This window comes from Akebia trifoliata, chromosome 12 (genome assembly GCF_017979445.1).
Source record: "Akebia trifoliata isolate Shusen 1 chromosome 12, ASM1797944v1, whole genome shotgun sequence".
Lineage (NCBI taxonomy): Eukaryota > Viridiplantae > Streptophyta > Magnoliopsida > Ranunculales > Lardizabalaceae > Akebia > Akebia trifoliata.
Genome location: NC_141386.1, coordinates 15866258 through 15890021, shown reverse-complemented (window position 1 = coordinate 15890021; position 23764 = coordinate 15866258). Strand labels below are relative to the sequence as shown.

Genomic DNA, 23764 nt, shown 5'->3' with positions numbered 1-23764 from the left:
CCTTAGGAGCCTCGAGATGTGCAACGAAAGAAAGGCCCGGATGTACTCGTAAAACGAGGCAATAATGAGTAAGATGATGAATTGATTAGCATCAGAAACGAGATGAGAGTTACTAATCCACGTGCAAAACCGATCAATGTCAAAGCGTCACGTGTGTACGATGCATAAATGCACTGCATAACAAAGCAACCATGAATTATGAAAAAAAGTAATTCAGAGCGCCTCCTTGGAAGTTTGAACGGTTGGACTTCAAATTTAATGTTATTAATGAAAGCTTATCGATCTACCACCCAACAGGAACGCGTCCACTATTAATTATATTGTCTTGGGACTTTGGATCACGATCTAAAATCTCGAGAGGGGGTATTGTGGAGGATATTTCTCAAGCAAGCGACATGTGGAAATCTTGAGGAATTTAGCTAAAAAGCTGAACTATGTGATAACTTAACCGATCACTTGACCTACCATTAAGTTAGTTTGCCATGTTTCAAAGGCATGGAACTCGGAACAAATCCCACAAAACAGGGAATATATAACTACCTTCACGAAAATCAAGGCAAATCCCTAAGAGGGCATAACCACTCAGATGAGAATCATGGAGAAAATCCAAGGGCAGAAGCCCCTATACATATAAAGGTGCATCACGCCACAAAGGTATGCAATTCCCTCTCTGAAAATACTTTACACTATTGGTGCTAGAACTTCTAATTTGGGCGTCAGAGTGGTTTTATTACATGCCCTCCCAGGAGTATAGAGAAAGAAGAGCACTTATATCAATGAGGATCACGAGGTAGAGCAAATTTTGCATCTACAAGTACCAATTGACACACCCTTGAATTGCCACGTAGTAGTCATTTTCTAGGTGAGAAGTTAGCATCAAACTCATTCTCGTTACTTATCCAATAAATTCCAGCCAGAAATTGAATCTACGGTCAAGATAATAAGAAAATTTTAAGTATAATATTCCGAGATTTACGAGAAAATAATGAGTTTATTTTCTCCGTGCGCGTGGAAAGTAACAAGAAATAGACAATAAGACATACCCAGGTCAGCGCAATGTGCTGGAAAATTGTATACAAATCTTCCCCACTAATCTATCGAAACGTGTCATAAAATCGACGGTTTCTTAGAAGGACAAGTTGGACTGAGAAGTAAGAGCCAACTCTTCTTGTTTGTTTTTAAAAGAAGAGAGAGCTGTTTTTCGTTCTCCCACTTCATACGAACGGCCCAACGAAGAAGGAAATCCTTGTTTGTCCCTACTACCAGTTCTGGTTAGTTTTTCACATTGGAAAAATCACAATATTCGACGCCACCACACTCTCTTAATACGTGATTCTCTGTTTGCTTATGGTGTTCTTCGTAAGATATAAGATGGATCTCTAAGTCCAAGTGTAGAAGAGGCAGTACAGCTCTTGCTTCTCATTTCTTGCTGGTACAGAACGCCAAGGTCTAGATCGAATCTCTGTTTTTTTCCGTGATTTATGGATGCTATGTTTATTTTTCTTTTGGGTTTTAATGGATCTACAACCCAGTTCTATTTTATGCATGGAGGTTTAGAATGGTGTTCCTTTCATTGAGAATCGTTGAAATTAGGGTTTCATCATTTTCTATAACACATTGCTCACAGATTTCCCAGTTCTCAAGTTTTATTGAAGCATTTGTGAACATATTTATGCAAAATGCATGTTTGTTTGTGGTTTTTATTGATACTGTTCTCAGATTCATTGTTTTGTAATCTAATATGTTTTCATTTCCTGAAATGTGTATTAAGGATTTATCGTGTTCGTATTTTATTATTATATTTTTTTGGGGGGAAATTTCTCTTCATTTTCATTGTTGTGGATTTCTTTCTCAGATTAAGGCACCTCAACACCAACATGTTTAGTTTTGTGATTGAATACATGAAATTAACTTGGTGACGGAGTTCCCTATTTCCCCTTCATGGAAGTTTTTTGATTTCTTGGATCTGCTTGGAGGAGAAATTCATAGCTTTTAATATGCAAAATAGGGATTAATGCTTTTAGTGATAACATGCCCTGTCTGTTTTTACGGACCTGTTCCCCTGTTTCTTTTTTCTTGCTTTTAGTTGATGATTCTTAGGTGCCTTGGTTGTTAGGGGTGAAGACATACATCAAAGCATTGGTTTTCAAGATTCAATTGTGTAATCAGATTAGATTTAAGGAATGTAGCTGGAAAGTGTTTTTTTACAAGGTTTAGGTTCAATATTCTTTACTAAGACACATTTAGACTTATGTTGCTTCTTGGGAAATCTTCCATTTCAAACTCCAGATTTCCTTCTGTTATTTCTCCTCTATTTGTGGAGATATTTCCAAGTGAGAAGGAAAGTTCTTCACATAGTCTCCTCTAAATTTTCATGGAACTTAGTGAGATCAATGTAAATTTTCATTCGGAACAATATTTACAGTTATATGTCTTATCTTTACAGTTTCAATTATTGAACGATGGATAATATCAAATCACCATTCAAAGGGATCATCAAAGACGTCAAGGGAAGAAAGTCATGCTATAAGCAAGATTGGATTGGTGGACTTCGTTCAGGCATAAGGTCTTTCTTTGTTTCTGTTGGAACATAGCGCGAATCAAGTAATTTTTTTCTTGGGATTTCTTAATTATGAGTTTTTCTTTTTTAATTAAATCAGGATATTGGCTCCAACAACCTACATCTTCTTTGCTTCTGCTCTTCCTGTTATTGCCTTCGGAGAGCAATTGAGTAGAGAAACAGGTTTCTCTTTTTTGGTTTTCTTTCTTGATAGGATTTACAAGTAGTGAAAATGAAATACATTGAATTCACTCAAATACAAGTTTTCAAATAAAGGATGAATTTTGATAAGTTTTGTTTGTTGTGTAGATGGAAGCTTGAGTACAGTAGAAACTTTAGCGTCTACTGCGATTTGTGGTATCATCACTCAATATTAGGAGGCCAGCCACTCTTAATATTAGGAGTTGCAGAGCCTACTGTCATAATGTACACTTATTTGTACAATTTCACTAAAGAAAGGGCAGATTTGGGACAAGAACTTTTCTTGGCTTGGGCTGGATGGTAAGAAGAATCAACCTCTCCTCGTAATTATATCTGAGTTCTCATATGACTTCTATAGTATCTTGATTTTATTGATATAATCTATTGTAGGGTGTGTATTTGGACAGCTCTTCTACTGTTTCTTCTTGCAATATTCAATGCTTGTGCAATTATCTCTAGATTTACAAGGATTGCAGGGGAACTTTTTGGCATGTTGATTACAGTTCTTTTCATTCAAGAGGCCATCAAGGTATCTACCCTATCTTTTAGTCAAAACAAATGTGGATTAAGAGGAGACACTATAAGAATTGTGGACTAACGTTGGGTAATGTTTGAATCACAGGGGGTGGTGAGTGAATTTAAAATTCCAAAAGCTGAAAACCCCAATGCAGAAAAGTATCAATTTCAGTGGCTTTATACAAATGGATTGTTGGGGATCATATTCTCGTTTGGTCTTCTATATACCGCATTAAGGAGCAGAAGGGCAAGGTCATGGAAATACAGCACAGGTTTGTGAAGTTGGCTTTATTTTGTTTAATCTTTTGGGTTGAGTGTTATGATCCTTGTGCATGAGTGGGATCTGAAATTTCAAAATTAAGTACAGGATGGCTTCGAAGTTTCATTGCGGACTATGGGGTTCCTTTGATGGTTTTAGTGTGGACAGCATTGTCATTTGTTGGGCCAAATAAAGTTCCATCGGGAGTTCCCAGGAGGCTCTACGCACCTCTTCCTTGGGAGCCTGCCTCATTGTACCATTGGACAATTATCAAGGTAATAACTTTTTGACTAAGTTCCTTTTCTTCTTTGTTTGTTTCTTATTACCTCTTGTGAAGAAAATGAGACAACAAAGAGGAGAAAATCGCATAAAACACAAGGATTTACATGGTTTGACAGTGTGCCCATGTCCACGGATCAAATCAAGAACAATCATTATTTTCTCTTAAGTTTTAACCCCTTGACATCTCTATTTATAAAACCGGGAGTTGCTAAAATGCATCTATCTCCCCAAAAATAGAAAATCTTTAAGAAAATATTACACAATTGCCCTTTTTGTAATTCTAAAAATTTGGGTGAGGACTCTGCTCCCTACACTCCCGCAACTCTACGTACCGCCAACAGAGTAAAAGACATTTACACAACACTGCTGTCTCAAATTTAGGTGCAATTCCACCTGGGAATTCATAATTAGTGTATAGATATCAAACACTTTGGTTACTATAGTCATCTATGCAGAAAGAAATTTCCCTAAATACCATCATAGTTCTGAGTGAGAATTTACAATCTATAAGAATTTGCCTATGATCATGACAAGAATAAGGGGATCCATTTCATTATCATTACATGAATAAAGTGCTAAAACTCCACTCAAATGTATCATCCCAAAGTAGGCTTTGTCCCTTGTTTAGGAGGGACTAAAGGTCAAAATGCTTCCATACGCATTCAATTATTTGAATTTTTTTTTCTGGAACTTTTTATGACAAATCATGTGCTTCATATATTCGTACTGCAGGATCTGGGTAGGGTACCGCCAGTGTACATATTTGCTGCCATTATACCAGCTGTGATGATAGCGGGTCTTTATTTTTTTGACCATAGTGTTGCTTCTCAGTTGGCACAACAGAAGGAATTCAATCTCAAGAAACCATCTGCGTACCACTATGACATCTTATTGCTCGGTTTTATGGTATAACCTATTTCAGTTCTTCTTCATTTATTTATTATACAAATATATTAGTTCCGATCTATATTTTTATTAATACTTGTATTCTGCTTAAAATTCATGATTTCAGGTTTTGATTTGTGGATTGGTTGGACTTCCTCCTTCAAATGGGGTCCTGCCACAGTCGCCCATGCACACTAAGAGCCTTGCTGTTCTCAAGAAACAGGTGGGTTAAGGGTTTTAGAAGAAATTTCTACTTCAGTGTTTGAGAGCTTCGATTGCTGTCCAACTTTTGCTAATGGCACCCCAAGCTGTGTTCTAATTCCTTGTGATTTCAATATGCTTAAATTATCTGATCCACTTTTTGCAGCTGATTCGAAAGAAGATGCTACAAAGTGCTAAAGAATCCATAAAGCAGCAAGCGAGCAACTCAGAAATCTACAGCAAGATGCAAGCAGTGTTCATAGAAATGGACACAGCCCCAACTGTAAGTGCTCTTGGCATGTACAAACATTTAAAGAATCTTTTTTAATTCTACATCTATAATGGTTGTACGAATTTTGTTATGTAGATTTCTTCTGTAACTAAAGATCTGAAGGACTTGAAGGAGGCTGTTCTGAGAGGTGAAAATGATGCAGAGGATGATGCGAAGGATAAATTCGATCCTGAGAAGCACATAGATGCCTACTTGCCTGTCCGAGTTAACGAGCAGAGACTGAGCAACGTTTTACAATCCCTCCTTGTAGGTGCATCACTATGCGCTATGCCCGTAATCAAGAAAATACCTACATCAGTTCTATGGGGATACTTTGCATACATGGCCATCGATAGCCTCCCTGGAAACCAATTCTGGGAAAGGATTTTGCTGCTCTTCATTACTCCTCGCAGGCGGTACAAGTAAGTTGTACTCTTCTTATTTACCATTGAGGGTTGTTAGTTACTGACATTTTGGTTGCCAACATGGTTTCAAAACTCGTTTTGACGGCTTGTCTGGGATGAGATAAACCATTTAACTTGGTTTACCATTATTTATTCATATAAAAATAATTATAATTTTTTTTTATCAAAGGAGGTAGATTAGAAGATATTTAATCATAAAATCATATTTTATTTAGATAATAAATATTTAATTTAAAAAGAAAATAATTATTTTAACTAAAATGTACAGAATCCCGGTTGACTTGGACATGTTTTACTAACTTGGCCGGGATTTTCAAAATATCGTCTGTGTCATCTCGTTTGTCTCAGGAGATTTTGCACCTGTTATATCCGTTGTCTATTCATCTCGTTCATGGACGATACCTAGATGACTTGGGTGAGTCATCTCGGTCTCAGACGAGGTTTAAACCAAACAGTATTATCTTACCTTATTACAGATAATTTTAGCATTTTTATTTCATAATCTCTATGAATTTCTAAACTTTTTTTAATTCTATTGTGTGTTGAGGGCAGGGTTCTGGAACGGGTTCATGCTTCGTTTGTGGAATCGGTACCCTTTAAGTACATTGCTATGTTTACGATCTTCCAGTTTATGTATCTTCTGGTGTGTTTCAGTGTGACATGGATTCCTATAGTTGGAATACTGTTCCCATTACCATTCTTCCTGCTCATAAGCATAAGACAGCATGTTCTTCCCAAGCTGTTTCACCCACGTGACCTCTGGGAGTTGGATGCAGCCGAGTATGAAGAAATTGCTGGCGCCCCTCATCGCAGTCTTAGTCTCTCTTTCAAGGTATATGATCTTATCATTTATGATATTGCTCTTGCACTGTTGGTGATGATGATTTGCGTAAGCGTCTAATACATACATGTGTGTGTCTGATATTCATTAGCACCGTATAAGTGGAATATATACATTTAGAGTCGTGATGAATACATGCAGTTTAGGTACGCGGCTGATGTGGCAAGGGCACAGAACCATAGATCTTTTTCATGGGGTTACATGAAAAAGATGTGTGGTTCCGTGCCCTTGCCACGTCAGCTGCATACCCAACTGCGTACCAAAACCATGTGCATTCATCATTATTCATACATTTATGTTAGGGTCTAGTCGTAAAAAGACTGAACCAATGCTTGGCCTAAAAATTTACCTAATTGTTCGGACTATGGATGGTCCATGATTTTATTTGGTTGGACCAGTTTACATTTGTTAAGAAATTAAAAAGTGTGATTTTTCACAACTTACCTTCTTTTATTTTCATCAAGAATAACATTAAATATGGGTAACCCCCCACACCCCCAAAAAAGAAAAAAAAATTATCTTGAAAAGAAATTGTCGTTTTTTTGCCCATTAATTGGGTTTGATGGGTTTCTATTTGGATCTAACTGGAATAATTAAAAAAATCTGGTCCGACCCAATCAAACACTCAAATAAATGGTTTCGGTCTTAAAAAATCATATTGGAGTAGACTTCAATTTTTAAATAATTTGAAAAATTTCAAGGATTTCAAGAATCATATTTGATTAACCAACCCCTTGTAATATGTGTGCAGGAAAGGGAAAATTCACAATCAGGGAGGGAGGAAAATGGACTAGACGACCTATGTGACGCTGAGATATTGGATGAGCTGACAACCAGCAGAGGAGAGCTCAAGCTTCGAAATATAAGCTTTAATGAAAGACAAACACTTTCAGGTAATAGTCTCATTCATTTCTTCTGATTCCATGTACTATGTTAGGTTATGCATTACGTAATTGTGAGGAAGACTTGCTAGGCTGATGTATGGGTTATCATTTGATTTACTTACTGCAGGTTCACCCAGAGTGAGAGATGAATTTGATAATAAAAGTTAAATGGGGGATGGAAACAGCGATGATTCCCTGTAGAATTCTATTCCACCAATTCATTAAGAAAAAATGTTGAGAGTATTTTTTGGGGGTAGGATCTTCACTAGAATGTTTGTAACCAAACCCTAAAAGCTTTATAACAAAGTTTGATTCTTTGCTAATCATGTATTAATCTTTCCGCAAGAAGATCTGTGTTAGAGGGAGAGAGTGAGAGAGGAAATCAACATGAGCTTTGTAGAGGAGCATGGATTCAGGTGCAATCTCATTTAAATACAAGAAGGTGAAGCCAAGGTTTTAATCTGATTTTTTTTTTTTTTTCATTTTGTATGTCATAGTTATAAATTTTAAAGAATTGGTATCAAGTAAGGTGTGGTGTGGGAGAAAATTGGAAATCAAATAGAAAAGTGATCGAAAAATTTAGAAAATCGATCCAAGGCACAAGCAATATTGTTGTTGTTAAACTAATATTTGCCCCTAGCATGTGAAATGTGATCGGGTTGCAGCAAAGATCTAGTCATGCTCCTCTGAAGATAAAATCTAAAGAACACTTTGATCAAATGAGAACACTTTTGGGGAAGAGTTTAAAATACAGATTTTAATGAACATGTGTTGGAATTTATTGTACAAAGGAATAAAAATAACAATCTTTAAATCGATTAATAAGAGGTTTGTTAGACATCCTTTTCAAATGGTCAATGGTTGTCTAAGCAACCATTGGATTAGAAATCAATTTGTTAAAGATCAAGGGGTGCAATTTTTAATAATAGAATATTTATATAAAAAAAAAAAAATTAGTACGTTGGATCTTCAAAGAGTTTAGAAAGTAATTGTTTGAACACAATGGTTCGACCAAAATTGATTCTAACCGTTTTAAATTTAAAAACGATCTAACAATCCCCCCCCACAAGTTTTAAAATTCAATCAAAGAATAAAATGAAATAAGTGCATAGATGAAGATGCCTAAAAGACTTGAACCTTCACTTAATGGAAATGATTCTTAACGAATTAAGTGTTGAACTAATAATCTTATTACGATAAATTGGAATCATCCCACACACATCCTTCAAAATAATAAATAGTGTTCAATAAAATATTAGCATAGTTTAGTCCCTATGCAAATACTTTGCTTTTCTTAAGTATTTGTGAGATAAAATCATTTCTCATTGAAAAGTGACTACATTTTCACACTTATATAGGTAGATTTATCAAAGATGTACCTGTAACTGTAACATTTTAACACAAAATGTTACATATCTATTAAGATTGATGCTCATCCTACCTTGGTCCATTATAGGTAAAACACTACTATTACAGGTTAGAAGGAAAAGCGAAATTTATTTCTCAATTTGTAATGTCCTTTTATCTATCACTGAAAGAGCCCTCGATCCATGGGGTGTGCGGATCCGTTTTTGACCCTTGAGGTTTGGGAGTCGCCACCTAATTATTACGGTCTAGGAACCGATCAATGACTCTAAACGGATAAAAAAAACTAATTTAGAACAAAAAAAACTGAATTCGGGGATCATGTTACGGGGTTGGAAGGTGTTAGGCACCAACCCCCGCCGACCAAAGCCGGTCTCTACTAACTTCCCAAATAAATTACATTGCTAAAAACCTAGATAATAATAAATAAATAAATAAGTTATACCTTTCCGATAGCAAATACTTTGTTCCCTCAGATCCGAAAAAAATTGCTCATTGTACCGTACTCCTTACTTCGTTCTGTCTCCGGATTTGATTCCTGATCTCCGAGGCAAGGTATCTCTACTTTCTTGGATCTGAATTCTTCAAATTTGTTGTGGATTTTTGGATGTTTTTGGAAGGCTTTTAGGTGTTTCTTAGGCTAAAATCGAAGGAAGGATGTTAGGTAAGGAGTTGGAGCTCCAAAACTAGGGTTTATGGGAGGCTAGGGGGCTTTTAGACCTACTTCTCTTAGGGTTTATGATTTGATACGAAAATAGGGTGTGAGCACCTCTATTTATAGATTTTTTTAGGGGTTGATTTTGATAGAGTTAGTGTTTAATTAGAGTTCTTTTAATTAGAGTTGTGTTTTAGTTAGACTTGTTTTAGGTAGAGTTGTGTTTTAACTTTTGGTCTTATTTATTTGATTTTTAATATTTTGACTTTAGTCTTAATTGATTGACTTTTAATATCTTGACTTTAGTCTTGCTTAATTGACTTTAATTTTGACTTTAGTCTCACTTGATTGACTTTAATACCTTGACTTTAGTCTTGCTTGATTGACTTTAAATTTTTGAAGAACCCCCCTCTATTATGTCTTTATTTCTTTGGACCCCAAATGGAGGGGTCCTTAAAGAAATATCTCACGAACCCTCAACAATTTTACTTGAAAGCCCGATTGATCGATTTTTTTAATTCAAAATTTTAAATTAATTTCATTAATGTTTCACTTTAATTATTTAATGTTTTATTTATTAATTTCAAAAATTTTAATTATGAAAATTGTGAAATTACCATTTTGCCCCTATAGAGGACTTTTCACGTTTTAAGTCAGTTTTTAATGTTGTAGGATGTTTTAGAATCGATTTTTCGTAAGGAATTCAATGGAAATATTAGTTTTTGTCATTTATGAAATTTTTTGTGTGAAATGATCATGAACTTTATGAGGGGCATTTTCGTAATTTTGTTAAATTCTGTTAAAATTGGCGAAATTATTTATTTGGTTTCGATTTATTGTTTTATGTGTTTGAATGAGTTTTCCTAATCATAACGTAGGCTCTAGGGTTGTTTTGATGTTAGGGGTATTTTGATCATTTTTAGTGATTTTTATCGTGAAACTTCTTTTTGTTTGCAAGATGATAATTTTTATGTTTCTGGGTTCGTATTTTCCTAGGGTAGCGTGATTTCTAATGTTTTGTCAGTTCGAGATACCTCATCCGGATTTCTGAAACATATCTGATAACAAAGTAAAGCAATGGAAATAACATCCATCATTGGGAATCATTGCGATCAGGTTGACGAGTTGATTAATCAGGCGAGTGCAAGAATGGGGTGTTTACAGATGCCCCTCTTTGGCAGAGGGTTGAAGCAAACTAGATAGCAAATCTATTTTGGTAGATAGTGCGATATCTGAATGCCAAAGCTAGTGACAGTTCATTTTGCAGCCTGATTTAGTAATTCGTCGGGGTGTTCGGATCTTTGAGGGTAAAGCTCTCCCCGAATTAAAAGATTGTCAGGTCCTTGAGCGCAAACTCTCACTGACAGTGTCAAATCCTTGAATTTTAGAAAATTCTCCTTGACTAATGTAACAACTGTGCAAGTGTGTGATTTAAAATCTGAGCATAATTTGAGCATAATCTGAGTATAAACTGAGCATAATTTGAATATAAACTGAGCAAAATTCCGAGAAAACCCTCGGCGGTAACTGAGTATAATTCCGAGAATACCCTCGACGATAACTGAGCATAGTTCCAAGAAAACCCTTGGCGGCATCTGAGCATAGTTCCGAGAAAGCCTTCGGCGGCATCTGAGCATAATTCCAAGAAAACCCTTGGCAGCATTTGAGCATAGTTCCGAGAAAACCCTCGGCGGCAACTGAGCATAATTCCGAGAAAACCCTCGGCGGCATCTGAGCATAGTTTAGAGAAAACCCTCGGCGGTAACTGAGCATAGTTCCGAGAAAGCCCTCGACGGTATCTGAGCATAATTCCAAGAAAACCCTTGACGGCATCTGAGCATAGCTCCGAGAAAACCCTCGACGGCATCTGAGCATAATTCCGAGAAAACCCTCGGCGGCATCTGAGCATAGTTCCGAGAAAACCCTCGGCGGTAACTGAGCATGGTTTCAAGAAAACCCTCGGCGGTAACTGAGCATAACTGGCAAAGGAATGAAGGAATTTTGAAAAATAAAGAATGAATTTGGAGAAGACTGATTAGAATGAATCGAATAAATCTGGAAGGGAAATGATCGAATCCAAGAATGATTGGATTTGGAAGGGAATCTGTGAACGAAAGAATGCCATATCACCTACTCTAGGTAAGCGAATTATTAGTTAATCTCTGGACGCAGTCAAATGTGAGATCCAAAGTGCTTTTGTTTGAACCTCAAGGTTTTATCCAAAAAGTTTTATGAATTAAAAACCTGAGTTTTTTTTATTTCTTTTGAACCTCAAAAGTTTTTTGAAAAAACTGTTATCAAGAGGGTAACCTTAAGTTTAGGGTTCCTATTATTTTTTTTTATTTATTTTTTTTTAGGATTAACATTGCTCAAAAATAAAATGCCCCTAGTTTGACAATGTACGTGGCATTGAAGATAATTGAACACATCATGCAAAAATTAAAAAAAATACCCCTAGTATAAGGGGGAAAAGTTACAAGAAAAAAGAAAATGCCCCTTGTATGAAGGTTTGAAATATTTGATTACCACAAGCGCAATAAAGATCCAACTTTTAATTTTGATTAATTTTATTGAAGATTTTGATTCAGGCTCAAGAGATCAAAATATTTCCTTTTGAGACTCATCATAGAATTCACTCCTTTCTCCCTTGATTCACTTGGGGAAGTAAACATTTTCAGATCGATCGTAGACAAGAACTTGTGGCTTCTGAGTCTATGCCTGGTTTAAGCTAAGTATTGAACTTGATTATTCGGATTTCTGTTGTTTCAGCTTGGACTACTCTCAGCTTGGGATCTTCTTCTATTTTTTCTTTGTTGCTCTAACTTTTGCCTAGATCGCCTTTTCAGGTTTTCAATTTATCGAGTTTGCTCTAACTTTTGCCTAGATCGCCTTTTCAGATTTTCAATCTAGCGAGCTTTTCTTTTTTTTCTTTGCTCTGATTGTTGCCAAAGTTGTCCTTTTAGATTTTCAACCTTGCGAGCTTGCCTTAATTTTTGCCTAAGCCGCCCTTTTCGGGTTTTCAACTTAGCAGGCCTTTTTTCTTCTTTTTCTTTTCTTCCTGTCTGAACTTCTGGAGTTGCTGTCTGATCATGCTTTGCTATCTTCCTTGACTTTTCGCACGGTACTTAGGAGGACTTTTATAGGTAAGCTTAGGACTGGGTATAAAAAGAAAGGAATTTTGAGGCTCAAAAACCCAAATGCCCTTTGTGTGGCATTTCATTTAAATTGCTTTAAATTTTCTTCCCCATTTTGAAGATATTTTTCTTTTCTTTTGAATTTTTCTTGATTTTTTATTGTGTGGGGAAATAGAGATTTTTTTTTTGATGTGGTCGGGCCCGAAGTAACTTCTCAGGTTGCCTACGTACCCCAGATTTTTGGGATCAGACCAAAACGTAGTTCAAATTTTTCCCTCCCCTAGGTTAGGTGAACGGGCTCAGAAAGAAAAAGGCATAATTTTTATTTTTGAAAAGGCTGCAAAAGGGTTGAGAAAGAATATATTGAACTGGGTAATGTGAGGATTGATTCGGCCAAAGATGGCCTCCTTAAATGTAATACCGTGTGATTTGGTCAAGGTTGGTTGGTTCTGGTAATTCGATTCCATCATGATCCTGAAGCCTGACAGCTTTTCCTGGTAATATTTCTTTGACGATGAACGGACCTCCCCAATTTGATTTGAACTTCCCTCTAGGGTCAAAAATAGGTGCCCGATTCTCTTTGAGTACTAAGTCCCCGACTTGTAAGTGACGGGCCTTGATCTTTTTGTCAAATGCGCGGGCGACTCTTCTTTGATAAGCTTGCACGTGGTACATCGCTCTTAGTCGTTTTTCTTCGATCAAATTCAATTCTTCATACCGTTGGCGAACCCAATCTGCTTCTAACAATTGACTTTTTAACAAAACCCTGAGAGATGGAATCTCCATTTCAACTGGCAAGACTGCTTCCATGCCATACACTAAGGAGTAGGGAGTAGCTCCAGTGGAGGATCGAATTGAGGTTCGATATGCCCATAATGCAAATGACAGTTTTTCTGACCAATCTCGATGTGATTGACACATTTTTCTGAGGATGGTCTTAATATTCTTATTAGCTGCTTCGACTGCTCCATTAGTCTGAGGGCGGTAAGGAGATGATTTGTGGTGTGAGATTTTGAACTTTGAACACAATTTGATAACCTCAGCTTTGAAGTGTGACCCGTTATCAGAGATCAATTCCGAAGGTACCCCGTATCGACTGATGATGTTCGTTTGAATAAACTTTGCAACTCGAGACGCAGTGAGGACAGCATAAGAGGCAGCTTCGACCCATTTGGTAAAATAATCGATGGCAACCAGAATGTATTCATGGCCGTTTGATGCCTTAGGTGATATTTTACCAATGATGTCAATTCCCCAGACTGAGAATGGCCATGGTAAAGTCAGACCCACTAATTGAGATGGCGGCACATGTATAAGGTTCGCATGTATTTGGCACTTATGACAGGTTTTGACCATGTGATGACAATCTGTTTCCATCGTGGGCCAATAGTATCTTTGTCTCATAATTTTCTTAGCTAACATTTTCCCACTCATGTGAGGGCCACATTCTCCTGAATGTAGTTCAATCATTATCTGTTCAGCTTGATCTTCATCAACACACGACAAATGGATCCCATCATAAAACCTTTTGTATAAACTTCCTGCGCACAGGATGAATTGAGATGCTAACCTTAGTAGGGTTTGTCGTTCCTTCCTTGATGCTTCTTCAGAGAATTCTCGTTTTTCCAACACTTTTTTTATGTCTGTGTACCATGGCTTTTCATCGGGTAGTCGAGTAGCAATGTTGATCTGATGGCAGTATGCGGGTTTGTCTTTGACTTCAACAGTGATCGGCCTTAATTCCATGCCAGGGGGTAAATGGATTATTGAAGATAAAGTTGCTAAGGAGTCAGCAAATCTGTTATCTTCCTTTGACAAGTGCTGGAACAGGATAGCTTTAAACTTACTGACTAAGTTTAACAAATACTCATGATAAGGTTTCAATTTTTCATCCCTAGTCTTCCATTCTTCCAATGACTGATGTATGACCAAGGCCGAATCCCCAAAAACTTCAATTTCTGAAATGCCCAGGTTCAAAGTAGCTTCGAGCCCCGCGATGCATGCCTCATATTCAGCCGTGTTATTAGTGTTCGAAAAGGCTAATTTAATAACAATAGGAATGTGGCATCCTTCCGGAGAAAACAGGACTGCCCCTATTCCATACCCATTTTGATTGGCGGTTCCATCAAAGTACAACTGCCATGTTTGGTTCTACGGTTCTTCTTTATTGTGCAAGATGTTCTCATCTGGGAATTGATCGACAGGCCTTATTCCTTCTACTACAGGGTGATCTGCCAAGTATTCTGCTACAGCTCTCCCTTTGATAGACTTCTGTGTAACATGCGTGATGTCAAACTCTGATAGCAGCAACAACCATCGCGCGGTTCTCCCTGTCAACGCCGGTTTCTCGAAAAGATACTTGAGAGGATCCATCCGAGCTAACAGGATAATTGAATGAGACAACATATAGTGCCGAAGTCTCTGAGTAGCCCATACCAGTGCTAAGCAAGTTTTTTCGAGAGCCGAATATTTTCGTTCATACTCTAACATCTTTTTACTGATGTAGTATATAGCCCTCTCTTTGCGAGTATCTTTGTCATATTGTGCAAGCATGCATCCCATAGCTTCTTCTGTGACTGACAGATAAAGAAGAAGTGGTTCACCCGGTGTAGGTGGAACCAAAATAGGTGGGTTTAAGAGATACTCCTTGACTTGGTCGAAAGCCTTTTGACATTGCTCATTCCAAATTGTTGGTTCATTCTTCTTGAGAAGCTTGAAAATAGGTTCACAGACGTTGGTGAGTTGAGCAATGAATCTACTAACATACTGGATTCTGCCTAGAAAACCTCGAATCTGCTTTTCAGTCTCAGGCGGCGGCATATCTTGGATAGCTTTAATCTTCACAGGGTCTACTTCGATCCCTCTTTGACTGACCACAAATCCCAACAGTTTTCCAGAAGTTACTCCAAATACACATTTCTGTGGGTTGAGGTGGAGTTGGTACTTTTGAATCCTTGTGAGAAATTTTCTAACGTAGTAACATGCCCTAGTCGTTCTTTGGATTTGACTATCATATCATCTACATAGACTTCGACCTCCTTGTGTATCATGTCATGTAGTAAAGTCGTGGCTGCTCTTTGATAGGTAGCTCCAGCGTTCTTCAAACCAAAAGGCATGACCTTGTAGCAGAAGGTCCCCCACTGTGTGATGAATGAAGTTTTTTGCATATCTCGAGGGTCCATTTTTATCTGATTGTACCCTGAAAATCCATCTATGAAGGACAACAACGCGTGTCCTGCTGTACTGTCCACTAGAACATCTATGTGTGGTAAAGGGAAACTATCCTTTGGGCTTGCTTTGTTTAGGTCTCTAAAATCCACACACATCCTGACTTTTCCATCCTTTTTCGGTACTGGAACGACATTAGCAATCCACTCAGGGTATTCTACTACTTCCAAAAATCCAGCGTTAATCTGCTTCGTAACTTCTTCTTTGATTTTCAAAGTCCATTCCGGCTTCATACGTCGAAGTTTCTGTTTGATTGGTCGAGCATCAGGATATAACGGAATCCGATGTTGGACAATATCTGTGCTTACCCCCGGCATATCCTCGTAAGACCACACGAACACGTCTTTGAACTTTCTGAGCAAGTCTACTATCCCTTTGTGTTCATCGGGAGATAAAGTGACCCCTATCCGAATTTCTTGAGGACTTTCTTTTGTTTCGAGGTTGATAACCTCTACTTCCTCTATTAGAGGTTGAGCCTGACGTTCCTCTTCTTGTTCAAGTAATTTGATTATTTCAGGGGGAGGTTCTTCGTCAGAAGATTCTCCCTCCAAAGCCAGATTATTAGTCAAATTATTATTGCGCTCGGGGTAATAAAAAATTTCTTTCATTTCATTAAAAAGAGATGGGGTAACAGGACTCATTACAGACTTGACAGACTCACTCGACTCAGCAGGAAAAACAGACTCCCTAGAAGCAACAGACTCAGTAGAAACAACTAACTTACTCGACTCAACAGAAATAAATGACTCAACTGGTATGTCAGACTGAACAGGACTAATGGGACCGACAGACCCAGCCTTGACATGCAACACAAGACTGATTACATGATAATTTGATAGAGCCCCAACAGCGAGTTTGATTACAGACTGAGGATTTGGGATCCCTTTCTCAACTGACAACATTAAAACACTATGGTCTTCAATGAATAGCTGATCGATGTTGAGGGAGTCCAGATCGAGCTGCCAGTCTTCAACTTTTTTCTCTTTAACTTCTGTGCTTGCTTCCTTTTCAGGCCATTCCATGCCAAAGAAGATTTCAAACCCCGGCAGTCGAGTACCAGTGATGTGATCGATGAAAGGCTCTAGGAACCCACAGTAACGGAAGTCTTCTCCTTCTTTCACAAAATAACCATTGAGGGTCTTTCGATAGGACTTCATTTTGATGAGATCTGCGGTACGCCTTTGCCTTTTAACAATGGCCTTATCCCGTTTTGTCTTCCAGTATTGGGCCCAATCTTCCTTAGTAGGCTTATATCCTAGTCCGAATGTGCCGATGGCCTCTTTAATCACTGGTACCTCTTTAATATCTTGCTGCTTGCGACCTAAGCCCATACCAGGGAAGAATCTCATTTTTTTGAATATATTGGCCATGTAGCAATTAGAGGTATTTTCCATTGGAAAATGTTTTTTCATGGCTTGGTCCCATTGGACTGAGCATATCTTTTCGAATTCGAACCCACTAAGTTCTATCCCCTGTTGTTCTGGCTGAATCTCAAGCAGTGGCTCATTCTTGGCCTCAGTACTATTTACGATCCCTACAATTTCAGCGTCTCCATGAAAAGTAATTACTAGCCCATCTTTGATAAACTTGACCTTCTGGTGTAGCGTAGAAGGGATCGCTTTGATTTGGTGTAACCATGGTCTCCCTAACATTAAATTGAAAGAAGACTGGATGTCAATAACCTGAAATTTCACAGGAAAGTCAGCTATGCCTGTGGACAATCGAAGGTGCAAGATTCCCAGTACATCACTCTTGGTGTTATCATAGGCCCTAACACCTTGATTAGTGGGCTTGAGATCTTCGGTCTTAAACCCGAGACAAGTAGTAGTTTTCAGCAGGCAAACGTTCAGTGCACTCCTGTTATCAATCAAAACCAGAGGTACCCTCATCCCGTTACAGTCAACTGTAATGTGCAACGGCTTAGTGTGGCTTGCCCCTTCTTTTGGGAGATCTGAGTCCGAGAAGGATAGGATATTCTCTACGTAAGTTGCCCCTACTATACTGGCCAGCTGATCTGGAGAAGTATCAAGGGAGACTTGGGCTGTGTTTAGTGCTTTGAGAACAGCCTCCCTATGAGCAGTTGAAGCCATGAGTAAATCCCATACTAAGATATTGGCCCCTGATTTTTTCAACTGCTTGATCACGGAGTTATCTTCTTCGATGCTTTCCTTAGTGGGATCTTCTCATTCTTTTCTTGCCAGGACTGCAGGATTATCAACACAGAGTTCTTGTGGCTTAAAAACTCTCCCCCCTCGAGTCATATGTCTAACTTCATCACAGGAAAGGGGGAAAGGCTCATCTTCTTCAGTCAACAGGTATGGATCTTTGTCTGTCAAAGGTACAGGGCTTTTCAGATTCATTTGGGCCAACAAGTAACTAGTGAATGCGGGAGTATCGTAACAAGGCGGAGATAAACAATATGTATCATCCGAGGTTAGATCAAATGGTTCATAATTCGTAGTGAAAACCTCATCAATGAAAGTTATCCCGGCAAGGGGGTAACTAGGCAATTTGACTTGGATTGGGTGGATAAGGGAAACAGGGTCGAATAGTAATGGAGTGTGAGAAACCATGTTCAGGGTTGGTGGAGGTTGATAAGTAGGTAGTGGATTGGTGGTGACATTTGGTGGGCTGGGGATGGTGACCTTTTTGTTGTCAATAAGGTTTTGAATGGCATGGCACAAGGTGATACATCGATCCGTGTGATGGCCAGGATTTTGATGGAACTCGTAGAACACGTTAGCATTGTGTCCAGCTGGCAAGGGATTAAGTAAAGGTCGGGGTTGGATAGGGGTAAGAAGCCCTTTTTTCATCAATTTGTGAAGCGCTACAGTGAGACTCATCCCTAGATTGGTGAACTGACGCGGAGTTTGAGGTTGATTTAGGTGAACCTGGTTATTAGTCCGGGCCGGGGGTTGAGCTGGGGTAACTGAGGTATTGGCGATGTAAGTATGGTTGATATTGGGTTTGGGAACATATGATTTCTTAGGCTTGTTATCTGAGGGGTTGGAAAGAATCCCAGAGGCAAATGCATTCTCGAATTGGCTTTCGGCTTGCAGTAAGGATTCAAAAGTAGGGAGGTATTGAGCCACTAGGTGCTGAGCATATCCTTGAGAGAGGTTCTTTAGGATAATCGCTACTTGTTCCTTCTCCGAAGGTCTATCCCACATTTGAGAAGCCTTGACCCTCCAGCGACCAATGAAATCAGTGAATGTCTCCCCATTTTTCTGTTTAGTTGCTTCCAAATCCCTTCTTGAAGTCTCAATCTCGGTACTGTACTTATACTGATGCCAAAAAGCCTTTGACATGTTTTCCCATGTACCCACAGTAACTGGATCTTGAGACATTAACCAACGTAGTACTGATCCTGATAAAGTTCTTTGGAACAATAATGTCATCTGTTCGTCGCTGAGCCCCATAGTGCGCATGTTGGTAACATACACCTTAAGATGCGTTTTCACACACCCTGTCCCACTGAACTTGTCCATTTTAGGCATCACAAACTTCTCTGACAAATGGATTCTAGGGATGCGGTTTAGAGCTTCAATTCCTGCTGCAATTTCATCAATACCCTTTATACTCTTCATAGCTGACTCCAATTGAGACATTCTGTTAGATAACGCCGGATTTTCATCAACATACTCTTCGTCTCCGTCGAACTCGAAGACTTCACGTGGACGTTTCTCTTAAACCTTTTTTCCTTTTGGGTCATCTAGGGGAATTCTCGTTGATTCCAAGGTCTGTTCTAACATTTTCACTTTGCCTTTTATATTGCTGATATCATTAGCAAAGGCTGCCAAGATCTTACGGATCTCTGTGAGCTCAGATTCTGAAGCCATCTCTGCTTGTTGACTTGGTACTGTGGTTCTTTCTAACCGACTGGACTTACGACTCCAACTAGGAGGTGGACGCTTGAGTTTGGGCGCAATGATAATCCTATATAACCCCATCAAAGGTAGATTTAGTCAATTTCAGTATTACCCCCTTGATAACATTTTAGAGAATCATTTTTTTGAGGTTTGTGCACCAATCCATTAATTAATCCATTCACACAATGAGTATTCGAAAGGAAAATAAATATTTATTAAAAAAGAAAGATAGTTTTATTGAAAATGATTGACAAACAATATGTTCTTATTAAAATATCTTTCAACAAATTTGATTTGAATTATTTTTACATGGGCGCTTGGCTTTGTCTTGATGGTCATCAGGATTGCTGTCGGATTTGACCCTCTTGGCTCTAACAACTGGCTCTCTGAATTCTGCTGGTCCGTCTGGATACCCTAAGGTGCGCTTGTTCCAAGCTTTCTCAATGAGGTGTACTAACTTTTCAGTTAAAGGCTCAAGGGAAAAGAAAGCTTTGTGCTGAGGTAAGGATAACTCTGTAGGTACATCGTACTGTTCTAGGATCAGATTAGGATGGTAAAAAGATTTTTCTTCTAAACCAATCAGACGGACATAGTAGGATCCTTTGGTTCCTAGAACAAGGGGATCAGTCATCCACCAAGGGCACCTAAAATCGATATGACGGTGAGGCGAGAGTCTAACCATTTGCTCCACGCTTTGATTGAGTTGTGACGCACTAACAGGTTTCTCTTGCAAAAGTGTTCTGGCCCATATTCGAGGTTTGATGGAATCTCTACGATTTTGAGACGATCACAAAGCCACATATAGAGTAAGTAGGGGCTTCCCTTGAAGCTTTCCCGCTCACCATTTTTTATGGCATCTAGACCTGAGAAAGTTTCAGCTAGGATAAGGGGTACTGGGTTGGCTTTCCTTGAGAGTTGAGAGGCTATATCTATGAAGGACTCCGGGATAGTTTGGCCATCACTATTAGAGGTCAGTATGTATTGGGCTAGGATTCCTAAGCATAATCGATAATCTCTAGTGGCTCGCCAGGCTTCGGGTTTTACATTGATAGGGTGACTGCGGGAGCGATACGGGCCCAGTAAAGGTACTAAATTCAATCTCCCGTCATGGACTAAGACCTTGGCTTCTTCCTTGGAAATGTTTAGTCCTGTGGCGCGTTCACCAGAATATCCGGTCTTCAATGAGGGCCTGACTAGAGGTCCTGAAGTGGATATCCTCATGATGCCACAATAATCCTCGTGAGTAGGGCATAAATGCATATACCCCATATGGAATATGTGTAGGTAGGGGTTCCATCGTTTAGCCATGGCGTGTAAGAGGTTCCAGTCTATCTCAAACTCATGAAAGTAAAGAGCACTCCTCAACATGAATCTCCCAAAATTGATCTTTTCTACAGGGTGCATTCCTATGACGGTTGTTTTGACTAACTGATCGATTGGGTTATCGTCGGCGGCTAACATCCTGGTTTGACACAAAAGGGTATTTTAGTACTCTTCCAAGGTCCTTGTAAAAGATCAATTTTTTATTTTCTTTTGAAAAATCTTGTTCTTATGGAAAATATTTTCTGGAAAATATATTTTCTTGGAAAATATTTTTTCTAGAGAACACTCTTTTTTTTGGAAAACTTTCTTTTCTGGAAAATATTTTCTTTTTCTTCTTTAAAAATTCGATTTCCATTTTGATTTAATGGGTCGGGTCCACCATGATTGTTGGATCGGGATGGACTGCGTCATTATTGTAAACGAATAGATTCTTTGTTAGGTCGGTGCACCCATTTTAATTTTCAAAAGCAATATTTTTTATCCTTGAGGACAATTATACACTCTAATCTCACCATTCACATCACTCACATACATTCATCAATCAACAGGCTCCATTCAATAAACAACCCGGGAACACCCACGATAAGTTCGAGTCGTGACCTACGAGGAAGGTTTCTAGACTCTAAGCTTACTACGTGCAATGCATTTTTATCTGGCCACCCTTGCCCAAGCACACCTATATACCTTTCGATACGTGGTGACTTGGTTTGATATACCGTATAAGTGATAATCTAAAACTTCAATTCACTTCTCTGAAACCAAAAACAACCAGTTTGATCTCCAGTTGAGAGGTGGCGCACAATGCTGAGCAAGGGCCCACTTAAATACCTCTCGTCTAGAATAGACGTAGTCTATCCCCCTCGTACAGTAGGGTACAGCGGGACAAGATCTTGCTTAGGCACCTGTTTTGACCAAGAAGTGCAATTGATATACTTAGATTATCTTTTATACCTATGGGTACGAGTCAAGAGTTGTAGCTTTCATAAATGGTTTGGCATCCCATGAGGGGACCGACCACGTACTAGTACTACGTTGGCAATCGGGATATGTGACTGTGTGGCTTACAATAGGTCAAAGGCTCAGGTCGCTCCAGCTTGGGTGCATCAATATACTTCTCAGAATCACCTGATCAGATGGTATTGATGCCCCAGTTCGATATACCCTAACGTACGTGACTGGAGTTGTGGTTTTCATGAATGACTTTGCATCTTCGAAGAGACCGGGCCACGCACTAGTGCCACGTTGGCTGTATAGGACGTGTAAGTGAGTAAAACAGTAAACGTGCATGTGGTGTGTGCAAAATAGGGTGGGGTGTGCCCGGGGCCTTTTTCAAACAAATGGGCCCATGGACCCCATTAAATCATACACGAAAAGGTATTACACCATACAAATAAGTGCATATAATGACCAAGAAAAAAAGACCATCCATATGGTTCTATTAAAAATACACACGCCTCCTGCATATATCAATTATGGCAAATCAAGGAATATGGTACATAAAGATTGATCAGATCTAAACATTGCAATAGGCACAATTTTATTTATAATTTTTAAGGTCCAATCAAGGGTTATTTTGGGTGACCCTAAACAAGTTGATATCTCGAAGAACATCAAATTAAGAATGGAATGATAATCGTCAAGATAGGAAATTATGACCAGCCCCTTTTTTTTTAAAAGGTATATGCATATATTCATATACATATATTTAAAAAATAATAATAATAATAATAAAATAAAATAAACAAAACTATTACTAACCATTAACAAAACCTAAGCCAAAAAAATCTAAACAAAAGAAAAAAAATCTACCGGCATACTAATTTCTATGTTTGCAGTAAAAAGCAAAATCTTGATATAATGTACTAGGTAAAAATTGGTGTGTCAATAGAAATTCATAAAGAAATTAACCAAATAGCTATGTTAACTTTGTAGTCCAAATAACCTTCAATGTCATCTATAGCACACATAGATCCCAAATAGATTCCCCAAATTCTTCAAGCTTTTCTGTCATTTTTCCGAGGAAATCGACCCAACCAATCCAATTCTAAACATAGCACTAGTCCACGAGTCCACAAATCAAAATTCATTGATTTGTAGTCTTTTAAGCCTCAAAGATTTGAATCCAAAATTTCCTTTATGGTTGATACTTGAAATCCACCCCAACATTTAAAAAAAAAAATAAATAAATAAAAAGAAGGAATATTGGAATCACATTTAATTAAATCGATATTGGAAGTAATGTAGAAGCTAGAGTCGAAACGAAGAGAGTTGGCAAATCGGATTCCATCAAATGTATTACTACAAAGGATAACAGAACCTAAACATATCCAAGTGTGGATACAGAAGCCTCTGGTAGTAAACCCAAGAATATTCTCGATATTGTACCCAACAAGGAAGCGGTGGTCCACAATCAATGAGCATTCTGTTAATTAATTTTTTTTTGCCTAGTTCAGAACGACATACAGACTTGGCGAGTTCTGCCGCTCTCTCATCGAAGACCAATGGGAAACCAGACCCCATGAGAATAAAAAAGAAAATCTTTACTTTTAGGTGAAATGTCCCAAAGCTCTCGACTCCAAAACCAGTCCGTTCTGATCTCAAACTCATCGAGACCTTTTGCAACCTCTGTTTTTCAATCAAAGTCGCATGCAAAGATAGAGGAACGAGAGGAAGGCTGACAATACAAGAAATCCAAAGTAGTTTTTGAGCTTTGCCACCAAAAACCAGATGACTTAAATCCCTCTCTCTGTTTCTTTCTCACAAAAGTTTAAAAATCCTTTTTTTCTTTTAGCAGAGAATGGAAAATCGTTGAGGGAATTTGTTTCGATTTTGTCTCTCCTGCTATCTCGACTCTCTCTTGTAATT

At 38.4% G+C, this 23764-nt stretch overlaps 1 protein-coding gene across 1 annotated transcript; it reads left to right on the top strand.

Annotated features, from left to right (window-relative positions):
* Nucleotides 1-1135: 1135 nt before the first annotated feature.
* Nucleotides 1136-7659, top strand: LOC147388943 (boron transporter 4-like). The gene is made up of 14 exons (XM_086418507.1): nucleotides 1136-1447; nucleotides 2447-2566; nucleotides 2661-2743; nucleotides 2870-3061; nucleotides 3152-3290; nucleotides 3384-3549; nucleotides 3645-3811; nucleotides 4551-4724; nucleotides 4831-4926; nucleotides 5071-5187; nucleotides 5272-5597; nucleotides 6153-6432; nucleotides 7193-7334; nucleotides 7453-7659. The coding sequence occupies exons 4-14, from the start codon at nucleotides 2985-2987 to the stop codon at nucleotides 7491-7493; spliced, it is 1725 nt and encodes a 574-aa protein (XP_086274633.1). The 5' UTR covers nucleotides 1136-1447; nucleotides 2447-2566; nucleotides 2661-2743; nucleotides 2870-2984; the 3' UTR covers nucleotides 7494-7659.
* Nucleotides 7660-23764: the final 16105 nt, after the last annotated feature.